The 17,469-nt window shown below is 50.8% G+C and overlaps 1 protein-coding gene across 13 annotated transcripts in view; it reads right to left on the bottom strand.

The window, feature by feature from the left end:
- Nucleotides 1-16,606, bottom strand: part of STX3 (syntaxin 3) — a 48,269-nt gene extending 31,663 nt beyond the window's left edge. For 4 of the 13 annotated variants that reach the window (XM_024133208.3, XM_024133210.3, XM_024133209.3 and 1 more), the window contains exon 1: nucleotides 16,389-16,605. In XM_024133208.3, coding sequence (XP_023988976.1) covers nucleotides 16,389-16,418 — 30 coding nt within the window. In that variant the 5' untranslated portion in view covers nucleotides 16,419-16,605. Of the gene's footprint in view, nucleotides 1-16,388 lie in introns of all 13 variants that reach the window. The other 9 variants (XR_008619562.1, XR_002893270.3, XM_024133207.3 and 6 more) reach the window with 5 other exon arrangements.
- Nucleotides 16,607-17,469: the final 863 nt, after the last annotated feature.

Here is a 17,469-nt window from a genome sequence, read left to right as displayed (position 1 = left end):
GAATCTAAGAAAAAAAATGTCATGAAGAGCCTAGGGGTAGGATGGGAATAAAACACAGACCTACTAGAGCATGGACTTGAGGATATGGGGAGGGGGAAGGGTAAGCTGTGACAAAGTGAGAGAGTGGCATGGACATATATACACCACCAAACGTAGGGTGGATAGCTAGTGGGAGGCAGCCGCATGGCACAGGGAGATCAGCTCGGTGCTTTGTGACCACCTAGAGGGGTGGGATAGGGAGGGTGGGACAGAGGGAGACGCAAGAGGGAAGAGATGGGGAACATACGTATATGTATAACTGATTCACTTTGTTGTAAAGCAGAAACGAACACACCATTGTAAAGCAATTATACTCCAATAAAGATGTTAAAAAAAAAGAACACCACTTACGTCATAGGTTCATTTACAAAATAAACGAGCTAATGAATACAAAACACTTTGGCACAGTGCCTGGCATACTGTAACTACTCAATAAATATTATGTTTTGGTGGTGGTGGTGATGGTATTGGTGATGTTACTATAACTCATTCCAGTTGGAGAACATAAAACAGAGAGGTTAAGTAACTTGGCCGAAGTCACACAGCTAAAATGTTGGAGACAGGCAGATTCTAGCCCATCCTTTGGATTTGGACCATATGTTCCTAAACTCTTCTCCACAACGTTCAGATGCATGACCTACCTTACCGGGGATCTGTATTAAAACAGTCCCAATTCCTCCAAAGCACTAGCTTCAAATCATCACAGTAGGAGCAAACATTTTCCTGTTTTCAGAAACCACCTACTGCGAAGGAAACAACACTGTGTGCTGTTCCCTGTCAGAGCTCATGTTTATGGGGAAAAGGAAGCTCTCCCGGCAGCCCCCAGCAACCCCCGGGGACCCCGGCTTTCATAATCTCATTCAGCTACCTCTACAAAAGCACAAAATGGCTATCTAAAGGAAGTGCTTCCATTCCCACCCAGCTAAAGGGCCTGAGCGCCTTCTGCATTCTTCCCAGATGCTCCTCCCAGACGACTGCTGCATTACACACAGCCCACCTCTAAGAAAGGAAGAACTGGTTGTTGGGAGTGGAGGTGGGGAGGGGGTGAACCCCTCGACACCTGCTTCTCCACACCCTTCAGTGGCCTATGGCCTCCTAAGCCAAGACATGTCACTCTCAACATGGGAACTCCACTAGCAAGGAAAGCCACCAGGGGCCTCTTTCCTTCCCCTGCTACCATCCCCGAGATGTGCTACAGCAGATGGAGTTACCGGGAATTCCCACTGAAATCTGGGACTCTCCAGCCATCCAGGGAGGCTCTTCTGACTGGATCTTCTGTAATCTCATTCTCTGGCTTGTCTGCAACCATCAGCAACCCAAGCTTAATAGCCACATTCAAAGGAACTGAATTTGAGGACACTGCTACAGCCCCCAACAATCACCTTCCTAAAACTCAGGATTGATCCCGTCCTTTTGCCACTTAAAGTCCTTCGATGATAGTTCATCTCCCAGGATTGAAAGTCCCAAAGCCTAACAGAGCACATGGGGCCCTTTAAGATCCAGTCCTGCCCACGTTTCTCCCTCTACGATGCATCTCTGGACCAGGCGCTTGGAAACTCCTAGCACTTCCTGGACACACCATTCTTTCATATTGCTGAACCGTCACACAAGGACTTCTTCCTGAAATGCATCTGTCCAGCTGGCAAAATTTTACTGAGCCTTTAAAACTCAATCTCGAACAAACTTCTCTGTCTCCCTGATCTGACACTCCCCGACCTCCCATGTAAACTTGAGAACCTCCCTGAGCTCCCAGTGCATTTTGTGCAAACCTTCCACAGCATCAATCCCAGCCCTCTATTAATTATCTCTTCACTTATCTATCCTTCCCCACTGATTGTAAACTCCTGGAGGGTCAGGGTTGCCTGATGTATCCACTGGAGAAGACACTCTGAGTGTGTGCCTGCCCAGAACACCTCCCTTTGTGAAGATAACCCGGACCTTCCCCACATGATTCTGGGAAGGTTATCAATCACCATCCACGCTCCCTGAGGATTCTGAATTGTGAAATGAACAGAGCCGAGTCAACCTATAGCAGCACCCAACAGAGATACCTGCTTGGTTCCCAGGGCTACCCTGTTTCTATCCTCCCTAAGCCACCCCTTGGCTTAGAGCTAGTTCTACAGATCTTCCCCAGTATCCTTTCAATGAGCCCAACAGTATTCTTGTAATGCTGTTTTTATTCATTTAGCCAGAACTGGCTTCTGTCACTTGTAATTAAAATTACTTGTAGGGCTTCCCTGGTGGCGCAGTGGTTGAGAGTCCGCCTGCCGATGCAGGGGACGCGGGTTCGTGCCCCGGTCCGGGAGGATCCCACATGCCGCGGAGCGGCTGGGCCCGCGAGCCATGGCCGCTGAGCCTGCGCGTCCGGAGCCTGTGCTCCGCAGCGGGAGAGGCCACAACAGTGAGAGGCCCGCGTACCGCAAAAATAAAAAATAAAAATAAATAAAATTACTTGTACTTGGGAATTCCCTGGCGGTCCAGTGGTTAGGACTCGGCTCTTTCACTGCTGAGGGCCTGGGTTTGATCCCTGGTCGGGGACCTAATATCCCACAAGCCGTGGGGAGCGGCCAAAAAAAATAAATAAGTAAAATAAAATTACTTGTACTTGTCATTAATTAACTTACTCAGCATGTATACTGAGCACTTACCATACGCTATATGTGTAACGGAAACTTAATTCCAGTTGAATAAATAACCCCTACCGGAGACCAGCAGCCTGGATCCACCCAGCAGTTTCTAAAGTGTGAGATAAAATGCTCCTTTTATCAACTATCATCAATACTTGGGCCTCTCAGCAGCCTCCAGAGAGCTCCATCTCCCAAAAAGGATCTCGGAGATCCTCACTAGAAAATAGGAACCTGGTCTCCCTCCAGGAAGGTGAGTTAGCAAGCATTTGTTGAGCTTCCTGTCTTTGGAGGTCTTGTAGAGACCCCCACTGAGGGGATATATCCCATGTATGTGTGTGTACAGACACGCATGAGGGTGTCAACTCAGTTTTCTTCAAATAGGTACACGTGCTATGGAAATGGGATGAGGCTGCCATCGTGGGATGGACTAAGGGAAGGTTTTGGAAGCTGGGAACACCTGTGTCCTGAAGCATGGGACACAGGCCCCTAGCCCTCCATCATAACATGCACTTTTGAGACCCCTGGAATTTGTACAGAGATTCCCCACCCAAGGCGGCCACATGTTGGCTTTGAACAGGCTCTAACAGGGCAGCCTGGGCCACCTCCAGTGAGAGGACATGTGAACTGGGAAAAAAGAAGTCTTGGGTCACCCACAACCGAGGTCCAAAACCTGTTATTACCAATAACTGGCTGTGAGACCTCCGTCAAGTCCCTTACTGACCTGAGTTTACCTGTAAATGGTAATAACGCCACATACTTTATGACTTTTACGAGGCTTGGAAGAGTTCACACGTGGAAAGCTTCTAGCACAACACAGGGCACACAGTAGTGCCTAATAAGTGTCAGTTTCCCCATCACCTAGTTGTAAAGACGTGACGTCTAAAAGTGTGTGTTCCCCTCTGCGGAAGGTGCTCACACAAAGGCTTAGTCAAGAAAATAGATTCTGTAGCATCAGGACCACCAGGGTTCTATAACTGGCTCCACCTCATGCTAATCGCTGAGCCTTAAATACTGGGCTCAGCATCTCTGAGCTTCAATGTCCTCATCTACAAAACAGGAACAAAAGTGTCCACCAGGGCTTTTGTGAGGATTAGATAAGATAACAATTTTAAGTTCCTTACACAACGAATAGCACATGATAACATCTCAATAAAGCAACCATACATAAGATCCAGCAAAGTCATCTTCTCTATAGCTTTAATCTGGATCTAAGTACCCTTAAACAGGAAAAAAAAAAAAAAAAAAAAAGATATAGAACTTTTAGAGCTGAATGCAGCCCTACAGATTCAATCATCAAATTCTCTCACTTAAGAGATGGGTAAACCAAGGCCCAAGACCAAATAACGAGCTACTGGAGCAGCCAGGACTAGAACCCAGGTTTCTCGATTCCCATCTTCCCGTGCAGAGTTTTTCCCACTGTAGCGTGCTGCCTCCAAAATATAAAATAACAATGGCAACAGAAGCAACAAAGTTTAGTCCAGATCAGAAAATTCCAGAAAGAGGCCATCATCCCAGGTTATCTGAGTCGCGTGATGCTGGAACCAGGCTTCTCCGGGAGGGGATCTACCAGATCCCAGGGCAAGGGTCCTTCCCCTCTGACACATCCGTGCTCTTACAGACCAAGAGGCCTCAGGGACCCCAAGGGCAAGGAAAGCACATGATGTGCTTTATCTTCAGCCCACATGACTGGGCACAGCCAAGAAGAGAACTTTGGCATCTTTATCAAAGCATCAAGAGATGTGATAATAGGAATTTCACAGTAGCTGCAGTAAAAAAACGTACATGAGAACCACAAGCCCCACCATCCACTTCCTCTCCCCCCAACCTCCTGCTGCCTCTCGGGCCAAGAGATGGGAGATACCACCAGTGACTCAGGCAGCACTGAGCTCGAATCTGGGCTCCATCCCCCGCCCCCCACCCCTCACATGCACCCCAAAACTCAGTTAGGACAGCCAGGGCTATGACTCCCTCTCTGGACACAGTGGAAAGAGTTCAGCGGCCCAGGACTCAACTCAACCTGCAATTCCTCTCACTCAACCTCACTGCCTTTCTCTCAACTGCCTTCTCTGTCATCCTTAGTCTGCTCGACTGTGGGTCCCTCTTCATCAGCTCCTTTAATAAAAATAGTTGCCACCTGCAGAGCCCCCAGGAGGTGCTAGGTGGCCACCACACTCTGGCTGCTTCACGTAGGCTGTGTCAATGAACCCCTCCCAAGTTCTGTCACTGAGAACCTGCAGGGCAGAGAAGTTCTCATTTATTCATGGCCTCCCAGCCACGCGCAGATGTGCAGAGTCGGGGCTCACGCTCCGGTTGTTGGTCCTGAGCCCTTGTTAATTCCACTGCAGCCCACTCACAGCAGCCCAGCCCTGCAGAACGCGGGGCTGACAGAAAGGCGCTGGGGGCCTTGGGGACAGCACTTGTCTCCACTAAGCCTTGGTTTTCTCACCAAGTAAGGAGCTTAGCTTTCCAATGAGGCTTTGTGGAACCCCATGAGACCTCCGAGGTGCCTCAGAAACCACGCCGGGGGGGACTTGCCTGGTGGCACAGTAGTTAAGAATCCGCCTGCCAATGGAGGGGACACGGGTTCGAGCCCTGGTCCGGAAAGATCCCACATGCCGCAGAGCAACTAAGCCGTGTGCCACAACTACGCAGCCTGCGCTGTAGAGCCCGTGAGCCACAACTACTGGAGCCCACGTGCTGCAACTACTGAAGCCCGTGCACCCAGAGCCCATGCTCTGCAACAACAGAAGCCACCGCAATGAGAAGCAACTAAGCCGTGTGCCACAACTACGCAGCCTGCGCTGTAGAGCCCGTGAGCCACAACTACTGGAGCCCACGTGCTGCAACTACTGAAGCCCGTGCACCCAGAGCACATGCGCTGCAACAACAGAAGCCACCGCAATGAGAAGCCCGTGCACCGCAATGAAGAGTAGCTCCTGCTCGCCGCAACTAGAGAAAGCCCGCGCACAGCAAAGAAGACCCAATGCAGCCAAAAGTAAATAAATAAATGTACTAAAAAAAAGAAGAAGAAGAAACCACCGGGGGAAGTCAAGCAGGTTGGCCCGCACCTCCTCTTCAATCTGCATAGCTTCAATTTCATCTGCTTTTTACACTGCGGTTGAATATAAGATTTCATTTTCAGAACGAGGCCTCTTACCAAGAGAGAAAAAGGAAAGAAGGGAGGGAGGGAGGGAGGGAGGGAGAGAGGAAAATAGGAAGGGAGAAAGAAAGAAGCAAGTTTAGCTAGCTGGAAAACCACCAAAGTAAATGAATGGATGCCTGCTAAAGAAAAGGGAAAGAAGAGGGGGTCCCCTCTCTCCTTTACAAGTTAAAACACGGCTGCAACGTACGTCTAAATCATCAGCAATTCCTTAAGGATCATTACAAATCAGAGCGGCAAGATAGAAGAAACAAAGAAAGAGACCAAAAAAAAACGCCATCCCCAATGAAGAGGTCACCGTTTACTGGCTCTCCGATGCCCTCCCTGCCTCAGGTGTCAGACTCCAGAAAGATGAGAGGGTCCCCGGACAAGAGGGGAGACCCAGGAGCCCTCGGGAAAGTTTTGGGGCGAAGGAAATAATAACAGAAAGGATGGGACCAGCAGTCTGGACTAGGAAGGAGCATCTGGTCCTGATTTCCCCCTGTGGGGTATTAAAGGATTGTGGCCGGTGGCAACAGGTGAGCACAGATTCCCGCACCTCCTCCTCCGAACATGTAAATAGCTCTTTGCTTGGGGCTACAAACTCTTCTTTATAAACCCAGATCTTCACCCAATAAATCCGATTCAAAGAGACAAGGACGCGTGATTTTTCTTGTCCCTGCAGCCTACTTCGCCCACCAGCCTCCTTCCAGGATGAGGGACTGTGGATTCCCAAAGACAAATACCACCACGTCCAAGGATTCCAAACACACACTCATGCCCGTGCACCCTCGGCCCGACATCTGGTTTTTCCAGTCTCTCTTCTCTAATTAAAAGAGCCAGAAATTCTGAGTAAGTGTCAGCTCTGAACAGGCACTCAGTGTTCTCTGTTCCCCATTTGGGAGTCAGAGGGACATCCTCCTATGCCCCTTCTCCCTCCTACACTGTGGTCTCTTCCAGCAAAACCCTCCCAGAGGGAACGCTTCCCCTTTCCACTGACTGCCACTTCCCTAACACCTGTGATAGAGGAAATCAAGCGATAACGGTACCCTGGGTGAGCCCCGCACTTTTACTTTCAAGATGTTGCTCTGGCTGAACAGTTTGAGGCAAGAATTGGCCCCATTTGGAAATGAAGACACTGAGGAATAAACCCAAGGCCAGTGAGTCGCTGGACAACTGAACAAGAGCCAAAGTCCCTGATGGCCCTGCTCCATGCGTTCCGCCATAACAATGACACCACCAGATAATATGTGTATTTTGTGGCAGGCACTCTTGTGGTTTCACACATATTATTTAATTCTCACGGCAACCTTATGAGGGACAAATAGGACTCTCTCCATTGACAGCTGAGACAACTACTTAATTAGATTAAATAACTTGTCCCAGGTGATTCAGCTAATAAGTGGCAGAGTTAGGACTCAAAATCAGGTCTTTGAAGATGCCCTTCCCATGCGGGATCAGAAACACGCCCTCACTTATTTCAGGGGATGCTGCAATGTCAGTACAACTAAATTGATCTAATCTATATGCATGAATGAAAAAGATAGCAGTGCATATAATCCCATGAATGTGCAGGTATGTGGAGATATATCTGACTGACTAAGTTGAAAACCCAGCTCTGCCATGTAAGTAGCTGTGTGACCTTAAACAAGTGACTTAACCTCTCTGAGACTCGGTTTCCTTGTTTGTAGCATGAATAATCTGCTCATAGAACTGTTGTGAGGATGAAATCAGTGAATGCATGTGAAGTGTTTAGAGCAATGCTGGGTACATATTAAACTCCCAAGACCATGCCATGCAGACAGTTTTCTCTAAAAAGTGTTTCTGCAAAAGATGCAACTCTAATGCCAATTCTCAGAAGGTGGCGGCAGGACCCTTAGAATGAGCTAAATTGTAGTTCATTTATTTGAATGAAGTCATTTCTCTACTATATGGATTGAAAGAAATAAACCTCCCCCTGAATTTTGCTTCTGCGACATTCTCGCAGATTTTGACCTTTACTACTCTCACTATCATTCATTTCTAAATAGTTTGTCATTTCCATTTTGGTTTCTTTTGAACCCAAGGGTTATTTTAAAAGGTGGTTTTAAATTTTCACAGTGGGTAAACCTGGAGAGAACTATGATTGTATTGTTAATTTCTCATTTTATTATGTCAACATCAGGGAGCATGGCCTATATGACTTAACATTTTGTGGAACGGACATTTTATTTATGTCTTAATACATGGTAGTTTTTAATCTTCTATGTGTGCTTGAAAAGATCTTGCATTCCATTTGTTGGATACAAAAATCATCAAGGTTTCATTCCCACATGCCATGTTAATTCCTCTGCTTTTGTTTCTCAGGATCTGAGCTAGGTCTAGAGAAGGAGCAGTGAAAAGGGATGGAAGTTCATCTCGAGAGAGGAAGGAGGAAAAACAAAACAAAAATGCCCTGTGGGCCGACGTTACCTATACTGATGAGTCATCTGTGGTTAGGGAGGTTAAATTCATCCGGAATCACAAGGCTAGTAAGGAACAAAGCCAGGGCTGGAACCCTGCTTGGTCCAACCCAGTGTTCACTGCGGTTTATTTGAAAGAAGGCTCTTGGGGTCTCATAACCAACCACCTCGCCTACTACACCCTCCTTCTCACTCACTACAAGGTCCCGTCCACAATAACAGATCCATCTGTCCATTTACTCAGCCAACAGTATTTATTGAACATCTATCATTTCCCAAGCAATAGTACGGAACGCTGGAGAAGCACAGACCAAACTCAGCACCCCCTGCCCTTTGGGACCTCATGGTCTCCAATGGGGGGGAGACAGGCACACAGGTCATTGCAATGCCACGTGGTAAGTGATGACAGCACTTAGCACAAGGAATTGTACACCCAGGAGAAGATGGGGCACCCAGCGTCACCTGAATTCAAGGCGGAGCCCAGGGAAGGGGGAGGTATTAGAAAATGGATGCAGAGGTGACTTCTCGGGGAAATTTCGAAGGTCGCATGGATTTACGCAAAGGATACCTGCTGGAAGTCCATTTGGGGTGAGAAGGCCACACCTTTTCCTGCTTTCCCTCTCGCCCCAGGAGCATTCAAGGAGATTCAAAGATTACCCTCTTCTTCTTCCTCCCCTACCATAGCCTTCTCCACTTTTTCCTGACTTCCTCCCCCTCCTCCCACCCCCCACTGCCCCCTCAGCACCCCACAGTATCCAGTTGCCAAGGATACAAAAAGGAGGAAGGAGCTCACAGTGTCTTCTCTGGTCCATCCTCAGCCTCCTCAACTTCCTTTCAGCCTCTGTCCCACAAGCCCCTCGCCCTCACGGTCCTCCCAGAGCACTTCACTAATGGTTATAATACCTAACACCTGCTGACCAGCACCCTGGGATGAGGATTCTAAGATATGTGCCTTATATTTATTTACCAAGGCGTTTAATCTCTACAAGAATCTTCTGGGGACCCTCCCCACCTTACAGCTGAGAAAACTAAAGCATAAAGATGCAGGCAACCTCCCCAAGACCATGCAGACACTGAGTGCCAGAGCCAGGAGAGCCCAGGCAGTTTGCTGCAGAACCCTTGTTCTCCACCACCCTGGAGTGATGCCTCTTCACAGCAAACCCCACCCCCAGCTGTAGCCTGCAGCCCGCCCCCCGCCCCCGGCAAAACATCCAAAGCACTAAAACACAGATGCTGTACCAAAGAGGTCGTGAAAGACAAGGAAAGGCTGAGAAACTGTCACAGCTCGGAGGACTCTGAAGAAACATGACAGCTCAATGAAATGCATTATCTTGGGTGGGATCCCAGATCAGAAAAAGGGACATCCACGGGAAAACAAGTGGAATCCAAATAAAGTCTAGAGTGTAGTGAATAGCAATGTACCAAGGTCAGTCTCTCAGTTTCGACAAATGTACCATCATAACTTGAGATATTAACAATGGAGGAAACCCAAGTAGACAGGAACTCTGTACTATTCTTGTAACCTTTCTGTAAATCTAAAATTAGTCTAGAATAAAACGTTTATTTCTAAAAAAAAAAAAAGCAATCTTGCTGCTGTACCGCGTTGCCCTGACCCAGGCAGCTAAACATACCCAGATAGTATATGCTCCACTAATCTCTTTGGGTCGGGGCTGAACCTTACTCACGTCTCCAGATGGAGACAGGAGAATGTTGCCATGGACACGGCCCAATGCCAGAAAGCAGGCTGACCTAACAGCGGAGACAGTGATGAGGGGAGGAAGCTACCAAGGGGCCTAATATAAAAGGCTGGAGGTAAGGCCGCTCGGGACTACAGAATCTCCCAGCAAGTTCATTTGTAGAATATCCCTGTTTATCCACTGGATGGCAAGGTTTACAGCTTTCTGAGCTGTGGGCTGGGAAGTGAAAACACAGGGGGAATGAGGCGTGTGTGGTCTGGGCTCTCAGAGAGGATTTAACATAACATTACGTGGCTGCTTTTACATATCGACAAAAATAAAGATTTGTGGAAGCCCAGGGAAGGCCTGGTGAATGCCAGATCTGGAAGCTTCCTTGCAGCGATGACATTGGAACTGAGCCTTGAGGGACATATAAGATTTTTCCAGGGGAAGAACGAGGTTGCTAGATTTTCACCGTGGTATCCACATCTTCTCCTTCACGGTCTTTCTGAAAAGGGGCAACCCTCCGTGAGGTGTTGCGCTGGGGTACAGCTAGAGCCTTGGAACTCAGCCATCCTCATCCTGGAGGACAGAACAGTGACCTCTGGCTTCGTTAGCAAATTCATGGGTTCCCTGAGTAAACGCTGCACTTCAAGCAGGTAAAGTTTCACCAACCCAGAGGGGACGGAGTGGGAAAAGTAAGTCCTAGTGATGAATCAGGGGCGTGTAAGGGCCAAGGTGCTGTTGATCAGTCAATGGACAAGTGTTTACTAGGGAACTACCATGCAGAGTGCTGGTCCTGGGACCCCAGAAGAACGTTCCATCAGCCTTCGCATCAAGGGCATACAGCGTAGTTGGGGAGATGATTATATACAGAGTAGGGTGATATAAATAAGCAAGACAGACTTGTTCAATTCTTGATCTCACCACTTCCCAGCTGGGGAACCTCAATCCAATCTGAGCCTCAATTCCCTTAGTTGTAAAATGGCAATAATATATAACACCATCTTGCCTTGTGGGGTTCAGAGGATTAGAGACAAGGTGTGTAAGGCACCGAACACAAGTCCTTTCCGACAGTAAGTAGCAGCTCAATAAATGATCATGGTTACTGCAGTTGATACGGTGCCACCAACAAGGAATAGAGCCATCGATCTTAAAGACAACGGGACCTAGGAGGCAAAAGAGTCCAACCCATAAAAAACAGATGGAAGGTGGTTTCAAGCCCACTCCATGGTAAGAAAAAACCCCGCTGACTTAACAGAAGTATCAATATTTCACTGCAAAGCAACATGCAGCCCACGAGGGCTGCCGGCATGGAGGGGGCATATTCTAGGCTGCGTTTAGGGAGCGTTACCTGTAAAGTGAGTTTTGGAAGATGGGAAGGAATTTTGACAAAAGGGGAAAGGAGCCCTGAAGGGAGAGAAAACAACATGAACAATCGTTTCTCCCCGGGCTCTTGCCAGCCCCTGGCCTCCCCGCCCCCCTCCCAGGAATAAAAATAACACTAATCCCCTGCTCTCAGCCAATCATTTTCTCTCTCTGGCTGATGGGTCTGTAATCCCTACTCAATCCCTAGGGATTACATCCTAGCCCTGCTCCTGGCAGAACAGCTCTCCCAGGGGATGAATCCTGCCAGGGAGAGGGAGGAGGTGAGGAAGGAGCCACCGACCAGTTAGCAATCTTATCACCAAAGGATGGAATCTCAATGGAGAGAGTCTCCAGGCAGGGTGTTGCAACCTGGCCGTGATCCAAAGCACCTGGCACGTAGTAGGGGCTCATTAAATAGTCTTGGAAGCAATTAAGCTCTAAAGGGGACGTACAGCTCCATGTTTCTGATGGCTATACTATAACCGTGCTCCTGAGGAACTCAAATGGGGCAACTTCAAGTGGGGAAGGAGGCCAAGGACAAGCCATTTAAGATGCAGCAAGACACAAGACAGAACAGAAAGAGTGAAAAAGTCAGTCTGGTCTTTAGGGCCTCAGGTGGTTGATTTCATTAGCGTGTCCTTATTGGCGCCGGCTGTGGAGGAACCAGTAAACCCCAAGATGTTTCCAGTTCTCTACGGATCAATCTCCACGGGGATCCAAAGTCCCTGCCCTCCATTCCATACATCACTGCTTCTCTATGAGCATTATCTACCTGTGATGTTGGGGGTTCTCGTTTCATGGAATATACCCCTTTGTTTTCCCTATATGACCACGTATTCTTTCAGACGAGGACTTTGTATAAGAACTCTGCCTAGAATTCCCTGGCGGTCCAGCGGTTAGGACTCGGTGCTTTCACTGCCGTGGCCCGGCTTCGATCCCTGGTCGGGGAGCTAAGATCCCACAAGCCACGCGGCGTGGCCAAAATAAATAACTCTGCCTAAACAGGATGCCCAGCAGGATGCTAGGCACGCAGAGGTCAAAAAGCACCGATGGATCGATCGCTCGATCGTGCTGTCTGTGTGAAGCACTCGCCAACGGGGGGATGGGTGAGCGAAGCCAGGATCCTTGCCTTGCTTCTGAGGAGATTCCCCACATGCCTCGGAAGGAATCAGATTTCAGCCTTAACACGGACTTGAGCAAGGGCATCACTTCTTCTGGGAGGAGCCCCCGGCCCTAACGCCCTGTCCCCAGGGGCTGGCCAATAGGGTCTTCCTGCGGTTGCTTCTGTCCCAAGGGTGGGACGCTGTGTCTGTTTCTTGTGTGTCTCCCTAGCTGACTGTGACCTCCCAAAGGCCCAGGAGTATGTGTTCATCAGCATTACCATCCCCTTCCCCAGCACCTATCAGAGGGCTTAGGACATAGTAGGCGCTCGGTTTCTTTTTGGGTTTTTTTTTTTTTTTTTTTTTTGGCTGCGTTGGGTCTTCATTGCTGTGCACCGGCTCTCTCCAGTCGCAGCGAGCGGGGGTCACTCCTTGTCGCGGTGCGCGGGCTTCTCACTGCGGTGGCTCCCCTTGTTGCGGAGCATGGGCTCTAGGCGCGCGGGCTTCAGTAGTTGCGGCACGTGGGCTCAGTAGTTGTGGCTCGCGGGCTCTAGAGCGCAGGCTCAGTAGTTGTGGCGCAGGGGCTTAGTTGCTCCGCAGCAGGTGGGATCTTCCCGGACCAGGGCTCAAACCCGTGTCCCCTGCACTGGCGGGCGGATTCTTAACCACTGCGCCACCAGGGAAGTCCCTCCGTAAACATGTGCTGAATGAAAAGAGGGCCAGGCAAGAGGTTCCTGGATGGGAATTGTCTGGACCCAGCGGATCCAATGTTCAGCTGGCGAGAAATCAGGAGGAACCGCCTTGTGAGACAGGCTGGGTGTAGGCACCGCACATTCCTGGCAAGCCTGTCTGATGTCTCTGAAAGGGCAGGCTGCTGGGATGGCCAGCCAGGAGGAGCCATGCCAGAGATAAGATGAGTCAGGGCATGTGACTGTAGCCTCAGGAAGGTATGCCCTTCTGTGTGGATGCTGCTCCCAGCAGGTCAAGTTTGGGGAACTCGAATTTACTGTGGTGGGTGATTATCACGGATTATCTCGTTTCACCCTCAGTGACCCTATAGGGAGGGTACGATGATCCACTTTACAGGAGCAACTCTGAGACCTCAGTCCTATGGACTTCGGAGCCTCCCAGTGCTTGGGACAGGCTCACAATGAAGCATTTCTAGAAACACACATCCTCAGAGTTGATGGAGGCCTTGAATCTCCTCATGTGCTTCCCCTCCCTCCAAGAACACTCAGATTCCTACAACATGCAACATCCCAACAAGCTGCCTGCCTCCCTGCCATGTCCTGCCAGCCCAGCCCAGCCTCGGGCAGCTCTGACTACCAAAAACGCTTTCTACAGAGCCCTCACGTCTGCTCGTCAGCCTCGCTTCTTCAGGTCTTCTCCTCCTGTCTACACGGAGCAGAGCTAATCCCCTGCACGTGACAGCTCTCCCGCTACCTGAAGGCAGTTAACGCCTCGCCTCCCCCAGAGTTTAGAAGGAGCCCCACAGACAGAGACTGCACCAGCGCTCAGGGTAAGATTGGTTTCATACAGGTTAGCAAACGTTGATAAAAGGAATCAGAGAGACAAAATGGTTATCTTGTTGCTGGGGGGGGGGTGTCTCTCTCCCAGGGGAAGGAGGAGAAGCCAAAAGCCATCTAAACCTTAACAACAAGCAGTCTTCAAGAAAAACGTTAATATTGCCGGAAGGGGCTTCTGAGATCAACCAAACTCCTTGCTTTCCAAAGGGGGATTGGAAGAGCAGAGAGGTAAAGCGACACCAAGGAACACAGCTCTTAAAGGGCAAAGCCACAATTGGAATCCTTTGAACCCACAGCCCGGGCCTCTTGCACAGTGTTACCACCCATCTCCCTGCTCCACAAGGCTGGAACAGCACCTGCGATGTCGGAACAGCACTGCCATCATAACGGTGCCGTCTACCATCTCACTTCCACCACATCCCCAAGAGGGAAAGGGAGAAACACAGCATTAGCTCCATTTTACAGAAGGTAACAGTGAGGCTCGGAGAAGCAAAGGGACTTGCTTGGGTTCCCCGGCAAAGTGAATTTATACTGGGAACTCAAAGCTCAGTTAAGGCTCTGTGCTGTTTGTTGGCAATGGCCGTTGAAAGGGCCGTGGGAGGGACTTCCCTGGCGGTCCAGTGGTTAGGACTCCACGCTCTCACTGCCGAGAGCACAGGTTCCATCCCTGGTCGGGGAACTAAGACCCCGCAAGCCGGACATGGAATGGACTTCCTAACGCAAGGAAGGGCGCCACCTCCGCCTGCTGTCCAGTCCTGCATTGTTTCGGGACTGCCGGCCGCGCGCTCCAGGAAGATCTTCAAAACCACGCTCTTCTTCCCTTTCCGCCGCCCCAGTCAGCGTGCTCCAGGGCAAGAGGGGTCAGCAGCCTGGGTTCCTCCCCCGGCTGAGCCCTCACCAGCTCTGTGACCTGGGGCGTCCCTCCTTCCCAGTCTGAGCTCTAGTTTCCTCACCTTTCAAAACAGAGGCAATCAATTCTTTCCTGACAGTAAACGGGATGTTATGAGGCTCAGATGACAAAAAGCAAGTCGGAGGCTGGGAGGCTCACTCCCACCATTGGTGGCTGCCCCTTGGCCTCCGTCACTTCCCCATCACCCCCGCCTCCTCCGCAGTCCTACTACCTAGAGCAGGTGAGAGGGTCAAGAAGGTCTCAGCCAAGACAACGGAGGAGAAAGAAAAATAACTGTGACATCAGCCCAGAAGTCCCTCACACTTGTACAAGGTTTTGTTTTTCCGAAGAGCTTTAGCAGTGACGAGCGTAAGATTTACCGTTGCTTAGCCCTGTCTGTGCCAGGCACCGTACAAAGGGCTGTGCATACTCTCTTGGGTTTAGTCCTCACAACTACCCATTTGACAGATGACAAAACTTCGGCTCCAAGGTTAAGTAAGGGACGGCTGGTAAGCAGTGGAGCCGGGAGGCAAACCCAGTTCTATCCAGTCCCCTGTTCCCCAACCTTCAATGTGCTCATAATCACCCGGGGAGATTTATGAATAGTCAGATTCTGATTCCATAGGTCCAGACTGAGGCCTAAGCTTCTGCGCTTCTGACAAGCTCCCAAGTAGATGGACTACCTTGTATCACGGGCTACATTTTAAATTCCGTTAAGACAGAGCCTGAGTCGCCCAATCCCCGGGGCTTAGCACTGGGCCTGCCCCATAGAATACACTCAAATAATTATTTGTTCAATGAATCAATAAATGTTGGACTTAACCCATGCTTTAACACTTCTCTATACTAAGCCCCATTATATCATTTGATCTCATAACAAATCTCTAAGGCACATCAATCTCCCTTTGACAGATAAGGAAACAGGCTCAAAAGAGTACGTAGCCTAAGGTTTTACAGCTTTTGTGCAGCAGAGCCGGAAACGATCTACCTTCAGATCCTTGGCCCTGACCACAGCTGTCCCAAGGATGGGGGTGGGAGTGGGAGGGGGCAATTAATAATTACAGACAGCTGGGTGGTGAGGCGCTGAACCCATCCAGGCACGTGACCAGCTCACAGCTCTGGAGGTCACCCACTAGAGCTGCTCTCCGGGGGCGAGGGCAGTCGTCTCAGCGTCCCCCAGGAGAGAAACTAGGAGGAGCGTGGGAGGAGGCGGGTCCTGGGCACAGTGCCAGGCAGTACTGAGCAGGTGGTGAATGACCCTTGACCTCACAGAGAGCCCCGCTGGACCCAAGCACCCACCACCTCCCGCGGATCCCATCTCTAGACTGATGCTGTCCAGCTTGGGGGGCGGGGAGGAGACTAGAGGCATCCAGGGAAATTGCAGCCTAGCGATGAATCACCCGGCACATGACCCCAGAGAGGAGGAGTGGGTGCGTCTGGGGCTTGGGGAGGACAGGCCTTGCGCCCGCCCCGCACTCTCCCCGCCCAGCCTCGACTTGGGGGAGCGAGGGAAGCCCCTCTCCCGCGCAGCTCCACCCCCGCAGCCCCCGGCCCGCCCGGTTCCCGGGTGCGGCGAGACTCACGGCCTTCAGCTGCTCCAGCCGGTCCTTCATCCTGGTGCCCAGGCGCCCGGAGGCAGGTGAGCGCGTCCCAGGTGAGTGGCCGGAAGTGGCGGCCAGGCCCGGCCAGGACGAAGGAGCAGGAGGCGGGCGGCAGCCGCGGGCGAGAAGGAGCGTCCGAGGCCACTGGAGGATCCGCCGCGCCGCCCTCTCCGGCCCAGCCGGCCCCGCGCACTCCAAATCCGGCTCCCTGGCCGGCGCCGGCGCGCAGCGCTGATCCGCCCGGCGGACCCGCCCCTTACCTGGGCCGCGCCCCGCGCTCCTCCTTAAAGGGCCAGTGCCCCGCCGCCGCCCGGCCGCCCTCCGCGCCTCTCACTCCACCTCCTCTAGCTCCCGGTCCCCCGATGCACCAGCACTGGGAGATCCCGCTGCGAGTGCGTCTGTCTGGCCTCAATTCCAGCCTTTCCATTCAACAGCCATTCACTACCTGTGCCGGGCTCTGTGCTAGGATCCAGCCCTCAACAGACTGATTCATTGCTAGGCGGTGCCAACATCCCGTAAACGAGGAACTCTAAGACAACGTAATTTGTGCTGTAACAGGTGGGAGAGAGAGAGCAATTAATTCTGCCTGGAGGAAGGGCATTCCAAGTAAAGGAGTGCGCACGGTCCGGGGGACTGCGTGCTGGGGCTGAAAGAGTGTGTTCCTCGTGGAAATAACTGGAGGTGAGGCGGGGTGGGGAAGGCTGGGACGAAGAATTTGGACTTTACGATGTTGGCACTGGGGATCCTTAAGAGAAATGCAAGCAGTTCAATGATGAAGTCAGAACACCTGCCACTAACAAAGTGTATACCTTTGGAAAGTTATTGTTTCTCTAGGGGACTCCATTTCTGTATCTATAAATCAGAGATATTACCCACTTCCCAGTTTGCTGCGGGGCCTTGTTGACAGAGGAGGAGTGACTGATTCGTCACCTGTGGAGCAGAGCTGTAAGAGAAGGATGTGTGTATTGGAAAGCTTAAGCTTTCCTACCTGATCCCCTAGGTGAGTAGTACCTGATCCCACTTTCTGAAAAGTGGGCGGTTTCTTCGCACGGCCCCTCCGTCT

The sequence above is a fragment of the Physeter macrocephalus genome, chromosome 16 (assembly GCF_002837175.3).
Source record: "Physeter macrocephalus isolate SW-GA chromosome 16, ASM283717v5, whole genome shotgun sequence".
Classification (NCBI taxonomy): Eukaryota; Metazoa; Chordata; class Mammalia; order Artiodactyla; family Physeteridae; genus Physeter; species Physeter macrocephalus.
The sequence above is the reverse complement of the archived record's forward strand: the minus strand, read 5'-3'. Positions and strand labels throughout refer to the sequence as shown.